The sequence below is a fragment of the Pongo pygmaeus genome, chromosome 1 (assembly GCF_028885625.2).
Source record: "Pongo pygmaeus isolate AG05252 chromosome 1, NHGRI_mPonPyg2-v2.0_pri, whole genome shotgun sequence".
Classification (NCBI taxonomy): domain Eukaryota; kingdom Metazoa; phylum Chordata; class Mammalia; order Primates; family Hominidae; genus Pongo; species Pongo pygmaeus.
In genome coordinates, this window is record NC_072373.2 from 3,193,527 (window position 1) to 3,212,825 (window position 19,299).

General features: G+C 43.5%; 1 protein-coding gene across 18 annotated transcripts in view; it reads left to right on the top strand.

The window, feature by feature from the left end:
• SMYD3 (SET and MYND domain containing 3) overlaps positions 1-19,299 on the top strand; it is a 770,143-nt gene that overhangs the window by 657,137 nt on the left and 93,707 nt on the right. For all 18 annotated transcript variants that reach the window (XM_054446960.2, XM_054446950.2, XM_063666134.1 and 15 more), the window contains 2 exons: positions 5,745-5,832; positions 10,939-11,113. In XM_054446960.2, the coding sequence (XP_054302935.1) occupies positions 5,745-5,832; positions 10,939-11,113 (263 nt within the window). The remainder of the gene's footprint in view (positions 1-5,744; positions 5,833-10,938; positions 11,114-19,299) is intronic.

Genomic DNA, 19,299 nt, shown 5'->3' on the forward strand with positions numbered 1-19,299 from the left:
AGAGATGGGCATGGGTAGGATTTTGGGGTGGAGCTGTGAGGGGAAAGAATGGGGTGAGCGAATTGGGAGGGCGGTATCCAAGGGGCTTGTGCCGTCAGAGAGAATGGACAAATGAGACTCGTTCTTACCTGGGAACAACGGCACAGTTCTGTCTTAAATGAAGTAGTCCACGATTGTACTGTTTAAAATAAAGACAGGCTTTTGAAGGACTTCTCTGGGGCTGTGCAAAAGAGTGGTCACCAGAGGTGGAGCTAAATTGGTTCTGCACTGCTGAAATCCCTAGAGTGGTTACATAGCAGCCATCCAGACTAGCTGCTCTTTCTGCAGGCGAGGAAACTGAGGGCCAGGAAAAGCAAGGCTTGCTCGGGGTCATACAGTGAGTCAGGGCAGAGATGCCACCAGTGCTGGAACCAGCAGGTTCTTAATTCTCTCGATCATTTCCCAGGAAAGTCAACTTTCTTAGGAATCCTTCTGCTTCTAGGCTGAATTCTTTTTAGTATTTGTAGAAAATTCAGCAATAGTATATTTGATGTTTAAATGAATGTAAAATGAATGTTTCTATCCCCTAAAAAAAAATTTCAGGACTCACCCATTCAAGCTCCTTTTACGTGGTAAAAGTAAAATTCAAAGAGATTTTTTTTTTCCTAAATAACTTTGTCCTGAATTATATCAAGTGTCTTTGTGTTTGGATATGAAATAATGGAAATAAGGATATAAATTTACTAATTTTATACCTCAGGGACTGTGATAAAAAACATAGTAATTTACTCCTCTATTTGCAAATTAGAAAAGTAGAAGATTTAAATTATGCTTCCCTAAGTAGTTTTTCTGTTTCTGTCCTGTTCTTACACCTATGCAACTGAATGTTTTCCTCCAGCCTGGTGTGGAGAGAGGGGAGATGAGACAGACTCAGTGTAGACATAATTGTGAGTAGCAGCCACAGCGGGATGGGTAGGGTCGGGGAAGTTGGAACCTGAGAGGCAGTTACCGTAGTGGAACACTCCAGGGAGGTGATAGCTATTAGTGAGTGTAGCTTTGTCTAGCTCCAATATAAAATGCTCTCAGAGGTATCGTTTCTAAATGTTTAGGAGCAGTTTCAAAGCCTGCTTGCTCTTTTGTTAAGCAAATAAAGGTTTGGGGTCAACCTAAAAGAACAGCTAATCAGATTATGTTCACTGGTGGCAAATTTAGTTGTGACTGTAATCCCCATATGAAATTGTTCTGCCCTGGGCTGCGGTCTAACCCTGCTTGATAGAAGAATACGAGATCTGCTGTGGGTTCTATGTTGGAGGATTTTACTCTCCTCTTTCAATTGCTAGTACTAGATAGAGCTTAGGAAACAAGGGTGAAGATATTTTGAATTTATTAACTCAGATATGAGTTTCCCCTTTTAAGCAAGTCCAGGAGGGAAATCAAATTTAAGCATGAAGGTAGCAGAAATAGCAGGGGCTGTGGAGCCAGACAGACCTGGGTTTGAATCCTACCTCTGGCAATTAGGGGTAGAAGGACATTTGGACCAATTATGTAAGCTTCAGGACTATATTGCACCTTGTTTGTAAATAACAGGTATTGATGCCTTTCAAAGATGTTGTGAGGAATAACTGAAACACAAGAGACATCAAATCATTACCAAGTTAGTTCACTTCTTCCAGATCCATTCTGTAGACATTCAGCAGAGCATTTGTTAAATATAAGACTGTGCTGGATATTTGGGAGAGGCAGGATCAAAGAAGAATAAGACCTATATTCAGCTCTAAAGAGCTTACAATTAAGTGGGGAAGATATGACATGCACACACTGCAGTCCACAAGCTCTGGCCAAACTGGCCTCTTGTTCCTGGAACATTCAGGCATGCTTCTGCCTCTGCACTTGCCCTCTGTTCTCCCTGGAACTCCTGTCTCCTACTCCTTCACCTCCCTTAGAGCTTTACTCAAACATCATCTTAGTGAGAACTTCCCCGATCATCCTGTTTAAAATGAACTCCCTGGTGCCAGTATTCCCCATCCTTCTTCCCTGTTTTTTCCCCAACAAAATGTGTGTGTGTGCGCATGCATGTGTGTATCTTGCCGTGTGTTCCACCTGCCTCTTCAGTATCAACACCATGATTATCTGATTTATTTATTGCTCTATCCCTACTGCCTAGAACAGTGCCTGGTTAGGTACTCAGTAAGTGTTAATGGAATAAATGAGTGATCTAACTAACTAATTCCAGGTACAGAGAGGGCCAGGCACAAAGAGCCCCAGTGGCTAGAAGAGCAGAAGGTATGTTAGGGACTACATTTTCTATGGCTGCTGTAACAATTGATCATAAATATAGCATCTTAAAACAGTTCAGATTTATTATTTTAGAGTTCTGTAGGCCAGAAGCCTGACGCAAGTCTCAGAGGGCCAAAATCAAGGTGTGGGCAAGGCTGCCTGCCTTCTGGAAACTCCAGGAGACTGGTTCCTTGCCTTTGCCAGCTTCTGGTTAAGTTCTTCTCGCAGCACATCACCCTGACCACCTCTTTGTCTCCCTCTTCTACGTCTAAGGACCCTTGTAATTATATTGGACCCACCTGGAAAGTCTGGGATACTCTCAGCTATTTTAAGGTCAGCTGATTAGTAACCTTAATCCCATCTACTACTTAATGCCCCTTTGCAATGTGACCTAACATATTCACAGGTTTGGAGAGCAGGATATGGACATCTTTGGGGATCCATTATTCTGCCTACCATAGAGACTAACAAGCTTAGATCTAGGGTTTAAGCTGCCAGTTGTGAAATGTAAAACTGGAACATTCAATCAGGAATGGCCATGATTGTCAAGATCTAACGGGTGAGCTTGATCTGGGAGGCAGTGGGAAGTTGCTGAAGGCTTTGGAGCAGGAGAGGGAGGTGATCTTTAGGAGACGAATATGGGCTTAGAGCAGGCATTCGAAGGGAGACTGTCGTTTACCTTCTTTTCTTTTCTTTTTTTGAGGCAGAGTCTGGCTCTGTCGCCCAGGCTGGAGTGCAGTGGCACGATCTCGGCTCACTGCAACCTCCACCTCCCAGGTTCAAGCCATTCTCCTGCCTCAGCCTCCCAAGTAGCTGGGATTACAGGCGTGTGCCACTAGACCCAGCTAGTTTTTGTATTTTTAGTAGAGATGAGGTTTTGTCATGTTGGCCAGGCTGGTCTCGAACTCCTGACATCAGGTGATCCGCCCGTCTTGGCCTCCCAAAGTGGTGGGATTACAGGCATGAGCCACCGCACCTGGCCTGTTGTTTACCTTCTTAAGGGCATTTGATCTCCTCCCTCTGTGTACGGAAAGCTAGAGATGTATTTAGAATTTCCTTTAAAAGAAAAAACAGTGCACCTATGGTGTCTTTTTAAAATCTACTCTACTATATCACACAGATGCACAGCACATACACATAGAGGCCCACAAAGCCCAATTACAGAGACACAAGTGCTCCCATCTCCTCATACACACACCCACTGCCCCAGCCTCAGAAGTAGAGTCTCAGGATCTGTTTTCTGTGGTTCGTGGTGCTCTGCCCCCTTTTTTTCTGCCCTGGCACACTTGAGTGATATTTCTTCTTCCCAAAAACACAGACTGAATCTGGCGGTGGTTCTCAAGGGGTCGTTCTATAAACCTCCTTCAACGGGCACATGAGTCTCCAGGGAGATGTCTAGAGTATGAAAATGTCCCTCCTTCCTCACCCTTGTGTCACCTCCACACTGGCCCTGCTTTCATGTAACTTCCCAGGGTGGTTCTTGTCCCTGACACCCATTGAAAGTCTCATGGATAGTGAACACCTGGTTTTGAATAGTGTCTTCTAAGAGGGCTTACCCTTTGACTAGCCACCTGAAAGCAGCACTGTCCAACAGGACTTTCTGCAATGACATAGTGAACTGTTCTATATCTGGGTTGTTCAGTGTGGTAGCCACAGCCGCATGTGGCTATTAGCTTCTTGGAATGTGGCTGCTGCAGCTGAGGAACTGAGTTTTTTATTGTTTGAATTAATTTAAATTGAAATAGCCACACCTGGCTGGTGGCTACCTATTAGTGCAGCTTTAAATAAGCAGGACTTGCTGAGCATGCTGAAAAGACCATAGCAGTATCTGTGGCAAACAGAGTAATATTTGCCAAGAAGATAGCCTTTTGGAATCAAACAGACCTGGGGTGAAATTTTGGTTCCAAGCTAGTTATTGTCAGGTAAGTCACTTAATCTGAGTCTCAGTTTTGTCATCTATAAACTGGGTATGATCAGTGATATATTAGGGAGAAAGATTTTAGGCACCCTCTGACCTGGGGGGAAGAATATTTCACCTCTGAATTGTTGCACATAATAAACATCAGACCTACTTTTCATTGGTTTTATTATTATTTTTCAGTATTCTATAGACAGTGTGCCCTCTCATTGCCTGACCCAGGGTAGACTTCTCCCACTCCCTGCCTGTGTTACCCCATGGGATTTGATCTTACATACGTAGAAGAGCAATGTGAAGATAAGACAGTATCAGTAAAGCCTTCAGCATTGTGCACACATGTGGTTTTCAGTCATTCATTCAACAAGTGCTGATTAAGCAACTACTATGTGCCAGGCACTGTGCTAGATGCCAGAGGTACACTGGCCAATGGGAAGCTGAGGACCTGCTTAGTAAATAGGAGGGCAGACATTTCATACATGGTAGCTCATAATTTTATTTTCTTTTGAATTTTTTCAGTGTTGGGGGATTTTGTTTTTAGTTTAGGTGGAAGTCAGAATTGGTTCACATGGGTGTAGTTGTACTTTATACTTAATAAGGTTTTAGCTGTAGGTCTCCTAACAAATAACTATTTATCCTATTCTTCTGTTTTTTAAAATATCAGCTTTATTGAGGTATAATTCACCTGTGATGAAATTCACCCAGTTAAAGTGTACAGTTCAGTGGTTTTTAGTCTCTTTACAGAGTTGTGCAACTGGCATGTATCAATTTTAGAGCATTTTTATCACCCCAGAAGAAACCCCTACCCATCAGCAGTGACTCTCCACTTCCCTCCAATCCTCTTAGCCCTAGGCAACCACAAATCGACTCTGTCTCTGTGGATTTGCCTCTTCTGGGCGTGTCATATCCATGGAATCATACATGTGGTCTTTGTGATTGGCTTCTCGTTTAGCGTAACGTATTCAAGGCTCATCCAAGTTGTAGCGTGTATCAGTACTTTATTGTGGAAAGGTTCATCCGTGTTGTAGCATGTAGTACTTTATTGTGGAGTCATATTCCATTGTCTGGATATATACCATATTTTATTAGTTGATAGACATGTGAGTTGTTTCCATTTTTTGGCTATTATGAACAGTGCTGCTATGAATATTTGTGAACAGTTTTTGTTGAACATATGTGTTCATTTATCTTGGGTAGATACCTAGGAGTAGGATTGTTAATATGGTAACTCTAATTGGTAACATGAAAACTCTACGTTTAACCCTTTGAGGAACTTCCAGAGTGTTTTCCAAAGCTACCATTTTGCATTCTCATGTGCAGCATGTGAGGGTTTCCGTTTCTCTGCATCTTCACTAACCTTTGCTGTTATCCTGTCTTTTTGATTATAGCCGTGGTAGTGGGTATCAAGTAATATCTCACTGTGGTTTTGCTTTATATATTTCCCTGATGATAAATGATGCCAAGCATCTTTTCAGGGGCTTGCAGGCCATTTGTATATCTGGGAGAAAGGTCTATTCACTTCCTTTGCCTATTACTAATTGGGTTATTTGTCTTCCTTTTCTGGCCTGAGCAGGATGCTGATATGCTAACTGGTGATGAGCAAGTATGGAAGGAAGTTCAAGAATCCCTGAAAAAAATTGAAGAACTGAAGGCACACTGGAGTATCCTTTTGCCTGTGGATTGAGGTGGACTGTTGGGATTGTTTCCTTGTTTTCTTGAAGCCCTGTGGTAATGAGGCCAAAGGCAGGGTTTGACCTCTCCCTGAGCCAGTGGTTTTCATTTTGTTCCATGGTCACAGGCCGCACCCCCGACCCCGGCCAGCAGTTTGAGTAATGACAAGGAAGATCGTGACAACATCAGCGTGAATAATAACTCACTACCTTTAGGTAACAATCAAAACTCATGGCCCAGTAGTATTAGGAAAGTAAGAATTAGTCTCTTTATATGTAAAAGGTAACAAATTCCTCAATTTTCTTCTCCCATAACCACTAACATCTCTAGGAAAGAATAGCTTAGAATCCTTATCATTCAGTGCCATTGACCATCAGACCCAGAAGCTTCATATTAAACCAGCCGTGACTACAATGGCAGTGGGGATTGCTGCATGACACATTTTCTCAGCATGAATAGTAATGACCACAGGTGGGCCAAAGTTCAGAGTAAGGAGAGACCACGTAGGATGAAGGTCGTCTGGGAAGGCTCCACTAATGTTTTACTGTGCAAGATAGCCTGAGTCAGGGGCAGGATTTGGATAGGCCGAGGCTAAGAAGGAGGCCGTTCCTGGTAGAGGAGTTCACTGGGGCAAAGCTGTGATGAAGGGAAACAGCAGGCAAGAAGAAACAGATCAAGGTGGATGAAAAGACTGCAAAAGGTCATTCAGAGGCTCTGGGGTAAATTATATCCCAGGCACTAAGAATGTCTGCAGATGCGGTTTCCAATTTGCTGACGATGCTATTTAAAGAGTTGTAAAGAGCCAGAGAAAGAGGTAGAGGGAGGTTTCCAGTTTTAAAGGTGAAGGACATAATTTTGAATCGATAGCCCACTGAGTTTATTAGCAGTCTTGGTAAAGAATCTAGGATTGGTTACTAAGGAATGGAAAAGAAAGCTGCCTGGTTTCTCCAAGAGCAAGTGAATCCACAGAGTCATAGCTTTCTTTGGTAAAGTTTGTATCGAGACTTCAGAAAAGGATTTGACGAAAAGTAATCAAGAAACTTACGTTAGATGTTAGCAAAGCTAACTGAATAGCTACACTGAAAAAATGATGTTACATGATTCAATGTCATTCTGGAGTGTTGTTTTTCCATCTCGGGCCTCTTTAATGCATAATTCCATACCTTGAATGAAGATACAGAGGACAGGTTTATCAAATCTCCAAAGTGACGTAGATGGGGAGGATAATAGAGGTGGGATGATAGAGTCAGTATCTCAAAAGAAAAAAAAGACTTCAAAAGATCCCTAAATGTTTAAATGGTGTCCAAGTTTTAAAGACATGAAATATAACAAGAACATATATAAAAATTCTATTTGGATCAAAAAGTTCAAATATGTAAATATGCGTAAGAACATGTGAAAAAAATTTAGGGCTTTAGTAAATAGCAAAATTTAACAACATTTAAGAGTATAATATAATCTTACTACTGTGATCTTGGGCTGCATTAATATTGATTATAAAATGATAGAGATGATAGTACTGGTCTGATTATTTCTAGAATTTTCTATTCAGTTTGAGGTGGGAAGTATTAAAAGTGATATAGAAAAACAAACTAGTTTTGAGGGGTGGAACTGAAATTAAGGAGGGATTTGAAACCCTGTCTATGATGAGATGGAAGACACTAGGAAAACAGTCAACTCTGGAAGCAGGAGGTCCCTGTTCATGGGCTCAAAGAGCCTTTATGTGCAGAGGGGTAGACTTGTTCTGTGTGGCCCCTGGCAGCGGTATTGGGGCCCATGGATAACCCAGCCAGAGTTCAGTTGCAGCTGGACAAGGTTTTACTGAAAACGGACTGTATGCTGGGTACCTTGCTGGTCATCATTCACCTGATGGTTCAGACAGAAGTTAGAAAACACAGCCCTGCACTCGCTACTCTCCTACATTGTGGGGTAGTAAAATGTCCATTAATACATATTTTGGTAAAGATACAGACTTGTGGAGGCATCAAAGACACAATAATCAACTTTGGGAAGTTAAAAGATTTCACAGAGGAGGTGACCAGTGAGCTGTGTCTGGGAGGATTAGTGGGAGTTCACCAGGCCGACCAAGAGAAGAGGCATCCAACACAAGGAATGACCCGTGTAGACGCGCAGAACATACATTGCTGCTGAGAAGCTGCCGGCTGTGCAATATGAGAGGAGGGGAAGGTGGCAAGGCCTTAACTGCCATGCACAGGTTAGACTTTATAGGTGAGAGGGGGCTGTGGGATGATTTTTTAAGCAGTAGAGTGATATGATTAAGTGAATAAAAGCTCTGTGGTCTGACAGTCGTTGAATCTCAATAAGTTGAGTAATTCCCAAGTGAATTTACATTGCTTCCCTTTCTCTTCCCCTGATCTAATCCTCTTATGGTCACTTAAAAGTATTCAGGAAAAAAAGATATGTGTTCTGTCCACTAGGAATCTGTTCTCTTTGGGTGCACTCTACAGCCCTGCTAGGTCCAGAGCTCAGCTCCTTACTGGAACAGAGTGACTTATAGTAAACACCACACAGATGCCAGGGACTAAATCTTTGAGCAAATACATGTCAGTAGTAGCTTGGGGAGAAAAGCCTCTTAGTTAAAATTATTCCATTTTTTTGCTCACTGGGGTGTTTTGCAGGAAAGATTTTGCCTTGTTTGGCAAGAGACAGTTGCCAGCGTTGTGAAGGGAAATTGGCACGTAGTCCCTTCCAGCTTGCTGGGGGATAAAATAGATGCATTCCTATGAGTAGCTGCAGAACATCACATCTGGCTTTTACTTCTAAGGCCTGTCACCTCAAACCTCTTTAGAATAAGTGGGAACATACATAAATGAACAGGCAAATAATAGTGGAGGTCAAACAGCACAATGTTAAAATAAGGTACAAGTCTTGCCACAGAAATGTCTAACATTGTGTAAGAGACAGTCATTCCTCCTGACAGTTCGTCAAATATCTAATCCTGGAATGAAAAGCCACGGAGGTTAGCCCAGCAATCTGTTACAAAATCAGTGCATTGCCTAAGATACTGCTTCCCCCAACCTCTAGGGGATACATTCAGCAAACTTTGAACACACATGTCAGATGAATGCAAGAGCAAATCATGGACTCACTTTTCTTCAGGAAATGAACCTTTTCTGGGATCAGGGTCAATTCCTCCAAGACAGGACTCATCCTAATATTGTAGTGGGTGTGATAGAAAAGGCTCTCAGCTGTGCATTGGGGTGCTTTAAATTCTCGTCAAGGAACTCATCTTTTGGAGTAAGATACTGTGCCTCCGAGAGGCCTTTGCTGGAAAGAAAATACATTTCCTGTGAAAATTCATAAAGGTATTTGTCTCCACTCTCAGGAGTGGCTTGATTGGTTTATTAGAAGTATTTGCTAATGTTTCAGAAAGCCGTGTTCTGAGAAGGGTATGGACACTCGAAGAGGAAGGTGTTGCTGGATAGAGAGGGAGAGGAGAGCATATACAGTGGGCTGTCTGTTCAGGGCTGGGCATGCTCTGTTAGGACCTCAGTGAAGAGGGTTTTGAATTGGGGGCAGGGGATGGCACAGAGAGCATGGATTGTAACGAGACCAGCTCATGTGGGAGTGGGAGGGGTGTGGGGGCACGAAGGGAAGTTCAGTCAAACTCAGTCCACTGAAGCACTTTCTTTAAGCCCAGTCAGGCTCAGAGGTCATGTCACAGAGGGAAGGTGGAAGGTACTAATGCTTGTGTAGTGTGTGCTTTGTGCATGCCAAGAAATGTTCCCCGCTGTGTCTCTGACACCCAGAACTCTACCTGGCTCATGAGAGGACACATCACAAACTGGGTCATTTTACATACAGTGTATTACTCATTCTTAGGTTGACATTAGTCATTTTTATTTCTGGCCTATCATTAAGCACTTTGACTTCCTCAGAACCTCAAATCTGATAAATGACAGGACTAGATTAGATCTGAATCTAGCTTTACTACAGTCAAAGGGTAGGCTGCCATTTCTGATCTTCAAACCTTTTCACCCTACTGGAATGACAACATATGAAGCAGATGAATTTGGAGCTCCACTGGGTGAAGGTGAGACAGGAGTGAGAGAAGGACCAGTCCCAGTCCTGCACCCTCCTTGGTCTCCAGCTCGCCTAACACAGCACACAGCGAAGAAACTGTGAGGTCCCAGGGTCCTGCACTCTGGCCTTCACTGTGTTTCCCAGAGAATTCACTGGGGAGGGATTAAAATCATGCTCCATAAACCATGTCCTCAGTCCTCTGACTGCCTCTGTCAGACAGGGAATATCAGTTTTAAAAAGTGAAGTCACTCCAAGGCTACATGAGATTAAGTTATTGACTCGTGGTTCATCAGAAAGTCAGTGTTACTGAGAAGTGGATATTGAGTCTTCTCCCCATCCTTTTTAAAGCATCGTTTCCCTTGCCAGCAATTTATGTGCATAAGCCATGTTCCTAATATTGTCTCTTATTTTGGGGGCTTAAAATAACATATTTTAATGTATTTGGTTAAGTACAGGCTTGGGTCACTGTTGCTTTATAATAGAAAAAAATGAGATCCAGTGGAAATCTGTGTCTTCAAATTGCTCCACCTAGTATGTGCCTGTGGGTTGTGTGAGTTTTTGGGTTCATGTATGCCCAAAACTCAGATAACACAGAAGCAAACATGAGCTCTTCCTTTTGAAAAAGGAATCTCTCTAAAGCATCTTTAATTTTAAATCAGTTTTTAAACAGAAGCTAACAGAGTAAATAATTTAAAATCAAATTAACTTAATCTTTAGTCAAATTTAATAAAGGACTGCATTTATTTATGACTAGATTTAAAGAGAACACATCTAGGAGTGTGAAGAAAGAACAGGTCTTTGGAAGTTTTAAAACTCCAAAGCACAGGCCTGGTTACAAGATAGTTTGTTGATGTAAACAGAATTTACTTCACTGAGATGCCTCTTCTGTGTTTTTGTTTCTCAAGTGTGTTTTCAGGCAGCTCATCTGTGAAAAATAACGGGTGCTTTCTTCCCTCCTGTGCTTGGGAGCTCTTCAGCCTTTTAGAGAATCTAATTTTATTTGTTTTTTTTCTTGATGAAGACAATGAATCCTTAACTAAGGTTAATAACAGAGTGGGAGCAGGTTCTGGCCATGTGCCAGGCGATCATAAGCAGCAATTCTGAACGGCTTCCCGATATCAACATCTACCAGCTGAAGGTGCTCGACTGCGCCATGGATGCCTGCATCAACCTCGGCCTGTTGGAGGAAGCCTTGTTCTATGGTACTCGGACCATGGAGCCATACAGGCAAGTCCCAGGGAGAGGGCTAACATAAGGGCTAGGACGTCCTCACGTTGGGCAAAGGATCCATGTTGTGAAGTCATTCTGATTACTACTTTGCATGGAGCATTTCCAGCTGCTTCTCAACCATTGTGTAAAACCAAGTCTTATTTTATTCATTCCTCTTGTTCATTCACTTATGCATTCATTCATCATTTGTAGAGTTCCTTCCATGTGTCAGACACCGTGGGTGTTCAGAAACTAATTAGATGCTGTCTCGATCTGGAGCAGTTGATTACAATACGATGTGGCGCTTGCAGTGACAAAGGCAGGCTCAGGGTGGTGGGGGAGCTGGAGAGGAACGCAAGCTCAGACTTAGCTTGAGAGGCTGTGTCATTAGCCTCTGCTCGTCCAGGTGACGATGGCCATATGGGGCCCTTGGTCTGGCTGGCAGTAAGAATGGTCCCTTATCTCTCTCAGGATTTATGCTTTCAGTTGAATCATTTGCCTTCATAATCACCTTTGAGCCAGGGAGGACAGCAGGGAGACGGCCCTGCCTCAGCTTCTCCTTGAGTCAGGTGAAGGAACTATAGGTAATTGCTTCTTGACTAATCTCAGCTCCTCGAGACCAGTAGGCGTTTTGCCCTGAGATGTTTTTATAACTCAGAGAAGCTTTGAGGGGGGGTAGTGTTGAACGGCTGAGAGTTAGGCACTGGTGGATGTTGCACCCTGATTTGCAGTGGGCTGAGAACATAATTCTAGAAGGTAAGACTGAGAGCAGCCCAAGGGGAAGGGCACGGAGACATGCAGACCGTAATCTGAGGTTGGAATGGCTCAGTCTCTAGCACAGAACAAGGTTGCTGATGGGAAGTTACCTCAAAAGCACCTGTGACCAGGAGCGATGGCAGAGGGAGGAGGTCCCTGGAGAACAGGGGCTCCATCCTGGGCAGATCTTTAATTTCCCAGCTTTGCAGACCGTGCAAATACCATGTCAGCCCAAAGGGGCGAAGCAGAGGGAGAATCCAGGACCAGACCTATGCAACGTAGGACAACAGGCAGTGAATGGCTGTAAGTGAAGAGGAGCAGGTGGAAAAGTGAGAGTCCAGGGTACTTCCTGTTCCCGCTAGAGGAAGACTCTCAGGAGACATCTGGGAGAGGAAGTTCCCAGGGTCAACATAAGAACAGAAGTGAGTCCAGGGTCTAGGATATTTGTTCGGACAAAGGTAGTAAACCAGAAATGAAGCGTTTGGTCAGGAAGCCAGGCGTGAGCCAGGAGCTTGGTGCAGTCCACGAGGACCCCGAAGATGGCAGAGGCTCCACCAGCCAGGCAGATGGCAGAGATCCCTGGCCAGCCAGTGCCACCAGCCTGACCCTGAGCATGTTTTCAGGACTTCCGTAGGTGGTTTCCTCCACTGCCTGTGGGTGAACAGCTTTGGAATCCAGACTGTGAGTCAGCTTTAATCAAACATATCAGGGATTGGCTTGAGGGCTGAGACTGTAGACTTTCCCATGAGCAGTGAAATTCCTGCTCAGAGTGATCGATCTTGTGGGTTCTCGGAAAATACGAATCGCATTCAAAGAGATAAGGCTTCCTCTCTGAGCCTTAGTGTTGCAAAAAGAGGCAGGTCAGATGGTTGGCGTTACCTCTCTGAACTCCAGGGCTTGCTCTGAGGAAGCCAAACCACAGTCTCTGGGTGAGCAGATAGACTTCATCCAAAAGACGCAGACTGAAAAATACCCTTCTTTCTCCAGGCCCCCATCAGCAGCTGCTGGCTCCTCACTCTTGGCTAGCGCTGCACTGACTCTTCTGCCTCATCCTCCCTTTCGACACTCAGGCTGCCCTGCTCGGGCCACTCTTAAGCACAGAAATTTTACATGGGTCCACCACATCCATAAAGAAGACCACACACCTACAAGGGTGTCTGTTGTGCACGTATTTTGCAACCTTCTCTTCCCCACATCTACCAGGGCCTCTTTGAGCACTAACTTACACCTTAAGTAGCTGTCAGTTTGACTGACTTTAAACAAAGAGGCCTTTCTTGTAAGTGAGGCCAAGTCCTCCACCAGAATACAGTCCATTATGTTTGGAAAATGTTTGGTTATATTTACATGGTGTTTGGCAGGTCACAATCTCTGTAAATGTGTGCTCTGTTCTTATGCTGGGTGACAAATTTCCAAGCCTCCCTTGGTTTCTCTTCCCTGGAGTGTGTTGAGTTGCTTTTTGGTGGTATTTCAAGAAATCCAATCTGCATTGATCCACTTCACATGAGTGAGGTACGAATCATTTGCTTTTAAAGCTGTAGTTGAGGAAACGGCTATAAATAAATCAGAACCAACAAAGTTAAGAGAAATGAGCAGGTTAGATGTTGTCATACTTTGCCTTTTTCCCCTTTAGCTCAGGCAGAGGTAAAAATAAGGAATGTATGCAAATAGGTCAGGTACTCCGCAACCCTGTTAGCAATTTTAGAACAAAGGCAGGAATGGAGAAGTTGGCCGTGGTTTTCACCTCTTACATGTGCATGAGGGAATTCACACTGAGTGCTCTCAGCCCCCGCATCGGCTCCCTGCAGACGCAGGAGGTGGGTGGGCCTTTTGCTCACCTTTAGTCAAGGACACAGACAGTTAGCTAGGCATGAGTTACCAAGGGATGATTGCATTGCCATCTGCTGTAACAGTTTTACAATGTTAATATATTGTTTGCAACAACTAGATGGAGGTCAAGTCTTTCTTGATGATTTTGTCACTCCTGACCTTGGCTGAATTTTAAATGCTGGCCTTAGAGGAGAAAGTGCTGCTATTCCATTTTAATCCACATTATGGCCTTCACCTCCCTTCTTGCTACTCTCATTTATTTTTACTCAATAGATTTTACTCAGTTTTTATGATGCAACTCAACATTACATCCTTCATGTTTCATAAAACCAGTTAGAAATCACATACAACAAAATGTATAATATTTAGTATTAGCCCATAGTATGTCTTCTGATAGTATCGGCATGTATATGTGACTATATATGCAAACTCATCTGTCCCTTAGCATTATAAACATCAGGTAGAAAAAATAATTTTAAAATACTTCATAAATTTTATTTAAAAGTTTAACGTAGTTTAATGTTAATTAGCCAATTAGTAGTTCAGAACTTGGGATGAATTTTCCTATTAAAGATGGTTACAGGTTATGGTGATGTCCCCAGACTAACCCATGAAAGTCTACTCAGCCTTTGATGGCACCACTGTATGGCTATAAATTCCCCCCCAGCCCCTAAAAAAGGAGAGAAAAATACAAAATTGAACACATTTTTTTTTTTAATTTTTGTGTGTCGAATACTAATTAAATTTGACTTTTCCTTCGGAACTAAAGAGTGATAAGGAGATATAGAGGGTGTTTCCGGCTTTGAAGAGGACTTTCAGGACATTGGCATGTTCTGTTCATTTCTGTTGCGAGATTAACATATGCTTGTAGGCAAGGACAATTTAAGAGGACAGAAAGGTAAAAATCAGCCTCATCTTCAAACTGTTGTCCCACTCCTTAAAGATAAGCGTGGCTACAAGTTTCCTTCCGGAAATGTTCTGTGTGAGAGTGGCCGGTCTGAATCTATTCCAGAGCCACATAGAGCTCAGTCTTAGCCTGGTGTCAGAGGATTGAAAGTAAACAGTAATCCTAACCTTCGCCAGAAGACATGAACAATGGTTCCATCATAATATACAGAATGTTTTCTTAAAGCCCCCGCTTCCCCCGTTCCTTTTATTCTGCTTTCCCAGTTACCCTCAACTCTCTTCCCTTCAGAACTGTTCACGTGGGCTCTTCCACTTTCTCCTGCACTTCTGCCTTTTTCCTGCTTGTCTTGCTTGGGGAAAGACTCATTTCCAGTAGGTCTTTTAAATATGCCTGCTAAGGTGGTGTATGGAGGAGTGGGGATTAGAGAAACGGGAAGGGAAGCTAAGCCAAAGATCCTCCTTAGTGTGGGGGAAAAAGAAGGGGGGGGGAAAGGATAACTCCCTAGCCCATGTTCTGTAACTTTTTTCACTTTACAAGAGAGTGTAGACATCTGTCTAGATTAGCTCCAGATTAGCTACCTTATTCTTTTTTAACAGATACATAGTATTTCATCTCATGGATATACCATAATTTTTAGATCAATCTCTATTGTTTCCATTTATGTATACTGTGTCCAACATTGCCATGATTAATTGAATCCATAGGGTAAATCCATATGAGAAATTCCTAAGTGGTAACTTGGTACATCAAAATTTAGGTCTCCCTGAACTTAAAGTGAAAGTTATATTTATTTTAAATTTGGATAACCATTTCCAAATTGTACCTCCCCCACCACACACACCAAAATGTCACTCTTTCCTCAAGAAAATATGAGAAGAGATGACATTGATTTCCATTGTGTCTGATCTAAAGCCATTTCAAAACATATTAGGGCCTTCATCTATTCTTTCTTCCAAGCCCACATTATAGGGTAAGATTTGTTGATATTAATTTTGTTGTCCATAAATAGTATTTTTGTGCTGGTGGGAATGACACTTTTGTGATGTACCTGGGAAAAAGGCAGAAGAACAAGAATGATGAAGAGACTCAAGTTGTGATCAGAGAAAGAGGCAAGGGAGGTGGTCTATGAAATCTCCATCAAGGAGAAGAAAGCTGCTAAGAGATTTCAGCTCAGATGGTTTTCTGTGCTTGTTGTCAGAAAAAATGGGGCAGGTGGAGAGAGTGGAAGCATAATGCAGCTGGTAGTTTGTGTACCTGCCGTGGTTACAAATCAGGGGTTTGTAACTGAGAGATTGCCAGTTAATTACATAGCAGCTACATCAGTTTTTAATTTTGCGGGGGATTTTTTTTTCTCCTTTTTTTTTCTGAGAAGCTTTAGAAGATAGGTTGATAAACTATGAGATTTCCTCATAACAGTACCTTCTACTACTGTTTTTCAAGCAGGCTTTTCTGAAGAACTCCAGTTCTTTCAAGGGTTTTTGTCAATGTGACATTCTGGTACAGGAGCCTGCAGAGCTTGCCGGGTACATGTTACCGTGGGAGGACCTGAGCGCGCCGTTGGTGCAGCCACGTGCCCAGCGCTTGCTTGGACCTGCCTTCCTAACCCCGCATCCCAGGTGCGTGTTACAGTGGGAGGACCTGAGCGCGCGTTCGATGCCGTCACATACCCAGCGCTTGCTTTGGGTCTGCCCCTCCTGATCCCGTATCTCTCCGTGTTGCTCAGATTTTGTTAGCTTGCTCTCTGAGGACGCTTGTGTCATTGTCTCTGACAACTAAGCTCATTCCTAGAGGGCAGGCAGGGTCCTTGGCTGTTGTATCTAGTTTAGAACTTTTCCTAAACCATGCTCGTGGATTAGGACCTAGAGAACAAATCAGAGCCAGTTCTCTCCCCAGAAGAAGAAATAAGTATCTGAACTTCACCCAACATTCTTTCCACGTGTGTTCTTTGCCATTTATTGTCTCTGATGAGATTTAGAGAATTATTTCACCCGATAAATGAATAAATGTTTTCTTCTCTGCTTATTAAAGTGAAAGTAATCTTTTAGCCACTTAATCATGTTTTCCATGCTGTAGTTTTCAATTAAAGTATCTTTAGTGGAAGACCCTCTATACAAGATTTCGAGCTCTGTATGTGCGTGTGTTCATATGTGTGAAATACTGAATTATCTGGCATGCCTAATCAGGGCCTCTTTCTGTTTGCTGTCCATTCTGTAAGGTTTATTTCTTACTGGGACACTGCGGCCGTGATCACCTGCACAGTGATGGGGGAAGGGTCCGTCAAGACCCAAGCATTTCTTAAAACTTTTAAATATAAGCCTTTTAATTTAATTCTGAAAGACTTTCTTAATGCAGAATCTAGACATAAAATACAATGAAAAAGGAGGTGAAGAAGGGGAAAATAGAGAAGGAGGGAAGATGAAGAAGAAGGAAAGAAGATATGACAATGACTAGTAGATATTTATTATACCACTGACTTGCACTTAGGCCTCATTACTTGTGTTTTACTTTTATGGATAATCCAGGGCTAATATGAGGGTTTAGGTAGGAGGTAATGGAGAACATTATGACCAGTTTCTCTGGCTCTTCTTTTCTTGGAACAAGAGAAATGAGAACATCTCTGCTTCAGCCATCTACTCCTCTAAAGTACCTTGACTTCCTTTAGACCTAATCACCTTGCTTGAGATGCCACCTGTACATTTGGGTAAAGACCTTCATTGCCCAGCTTTGTGGAGTGGTTCCAGCCCTGAACCTACTGGTTGTGTGAGAATGACCCAGCCTTGTAGTCTTACTTCTGGAAGAAAAATCTAGGACAATCTGTGCAAGGAACTGGCATAAGCTCTGGCCCTTCAGCACCTCTGAAAAAGAGGAGGCAGGATGCCTTGGGCCTACTCCTTCTCCTGAATGTAGCAGCTCTTCTGACCATTGCTGTCACCTCAGGCATTTGAACAAGTGTTCCACGTTCTGACAGAGCTTTGGATGACAGCAGACAGGCTTAGCTGATCTGGCAGCTTCACATACCACGCCTTCGTCTAGCTTGCCTATTTCCCATCTGTCTTAAGGATGAAACAAAATGATTGGGTGCTGCTGATGTACGTGTAGCCCCTACTGGGAAGGGGAGGTGACCCATTTGTTGCTTCCAACCTGCTGCTGCGCATGGCAGAACATGCCTAAAGCCTGTGCTTTCTATCACCTCCTGGCCATACATTTCTATAGTGTTTGTCACTCCTGGCTACTAGAGGCTACTACTCAACCATCTTTCGGAGGACCCCGTCTTCTGTTTCACTCTGGATGGCATTGCCAGAATCTGCTGCTGAACTTTATTCTGGTAACTCTCCCTGTAGCAAGAGTGCTAGATATAGTCCACAGCCACTTTCAGACAAGAGAATTGAGAAGCTGCTTGTTCCTTCCCCTGTCCCCGTTATGAGCCCCACTGTGCAGCTGTCGTCCTGCCCCAAGTCTGTGTGTGTCTTTCCACATCACCGCCAGCAGGCGTGGGGCTTTAAGAAATCAGATATCTGTAGGAACCTCAGTCTTATTTGTATGCAAGAAGTCAGATATGGCCCTTAGATATGCCTTGGCTGGTAGGAGACAGAGCAAGAGATATCATTTGGACTACAGAAGCCTGCCCATCTTCTCTACCTGATTCTCAGCTTACTGCACGGCCTCCTAGATGCATAGATCATGGTTGATTTGAATGGGTACATCTCACGTTCCTGGGTCAGGCACTTACTCATCTTTTTCAACAAAAATATTTATGGAGACCTACCTACTTAAATGCACTGTGGTAAACAAAACAGGCAATACAAAGTCCTCATTCTGCTGGAGCTTACAGATAGCCTTCAACAGCCAGCTGAGGGGCACCTGTGAGCATCTCCAGAAAACCAGGCCTTTAAGAACCTGAGGAGGAATTACTGGACCAAATCAGGCCTGGCCAGTGATGGACAAGGTTTTTAGAGTGCTGGAGTAGAAGGCCCTTCAGTGGATCAAGTACTTATCTCTCTTGGAGGTCCCTGATTGATTTTCAGGATTTCATTCATCATTCCACTACTTTAAAGCCTCATATAGAGAAGTTAGTGCCTCTGATTTCCCGAAGCCCTCCCTATGGCATTATTGGAGCTGAAACCCCCGTTTAGCTCCACGCTGTCATCCTCTGAGCTGGAAGGGTACCCAGAAGCCAGGGCCAGCATGCTCAGGCCTTGGAGTGACTGGCGTAAAGCTGGAGGCTGTGCTCATGACCAGCTTGATGGGTGCTAGTTGGCCGCCAGAGGATGCCTTCTCCCAGAAGCCAGCAGTCCAGGGGACACTGATGGGACAATATCATCATTTGACATGGCTTTGTTTATGCAGCTGTTTTAGGATAGCCTCATTTCCTTTTTATTTTATTTTTTGAGACACAGGGTCTTGCTTTGTTGTCCAGGCTGGAGTGTGGTGGTGCAAAGACTGCTCACTGCACTGTTGACCTCCTGGTCTCAAGCGTTCCTCCCACCTCAGCCTCTCGAGTAGATGAGGGGGGAACCCCAGGCACACACCCTGACATCAAGCTAATTAAAATTTTTTTTTTTTTTTTTGTAGAGGCAGGATCTTGTGATGTTGCCCAGGCTAGTCTTGAACTCCTGGGCCCAAGTGATCCTCCCTTCTTGGCCTCCCAAAGTGCTGGGATTACAGGTGTGAGCCACTGAACCCAGCCTGGGATAGCTTTAGAATCAAACTTAAA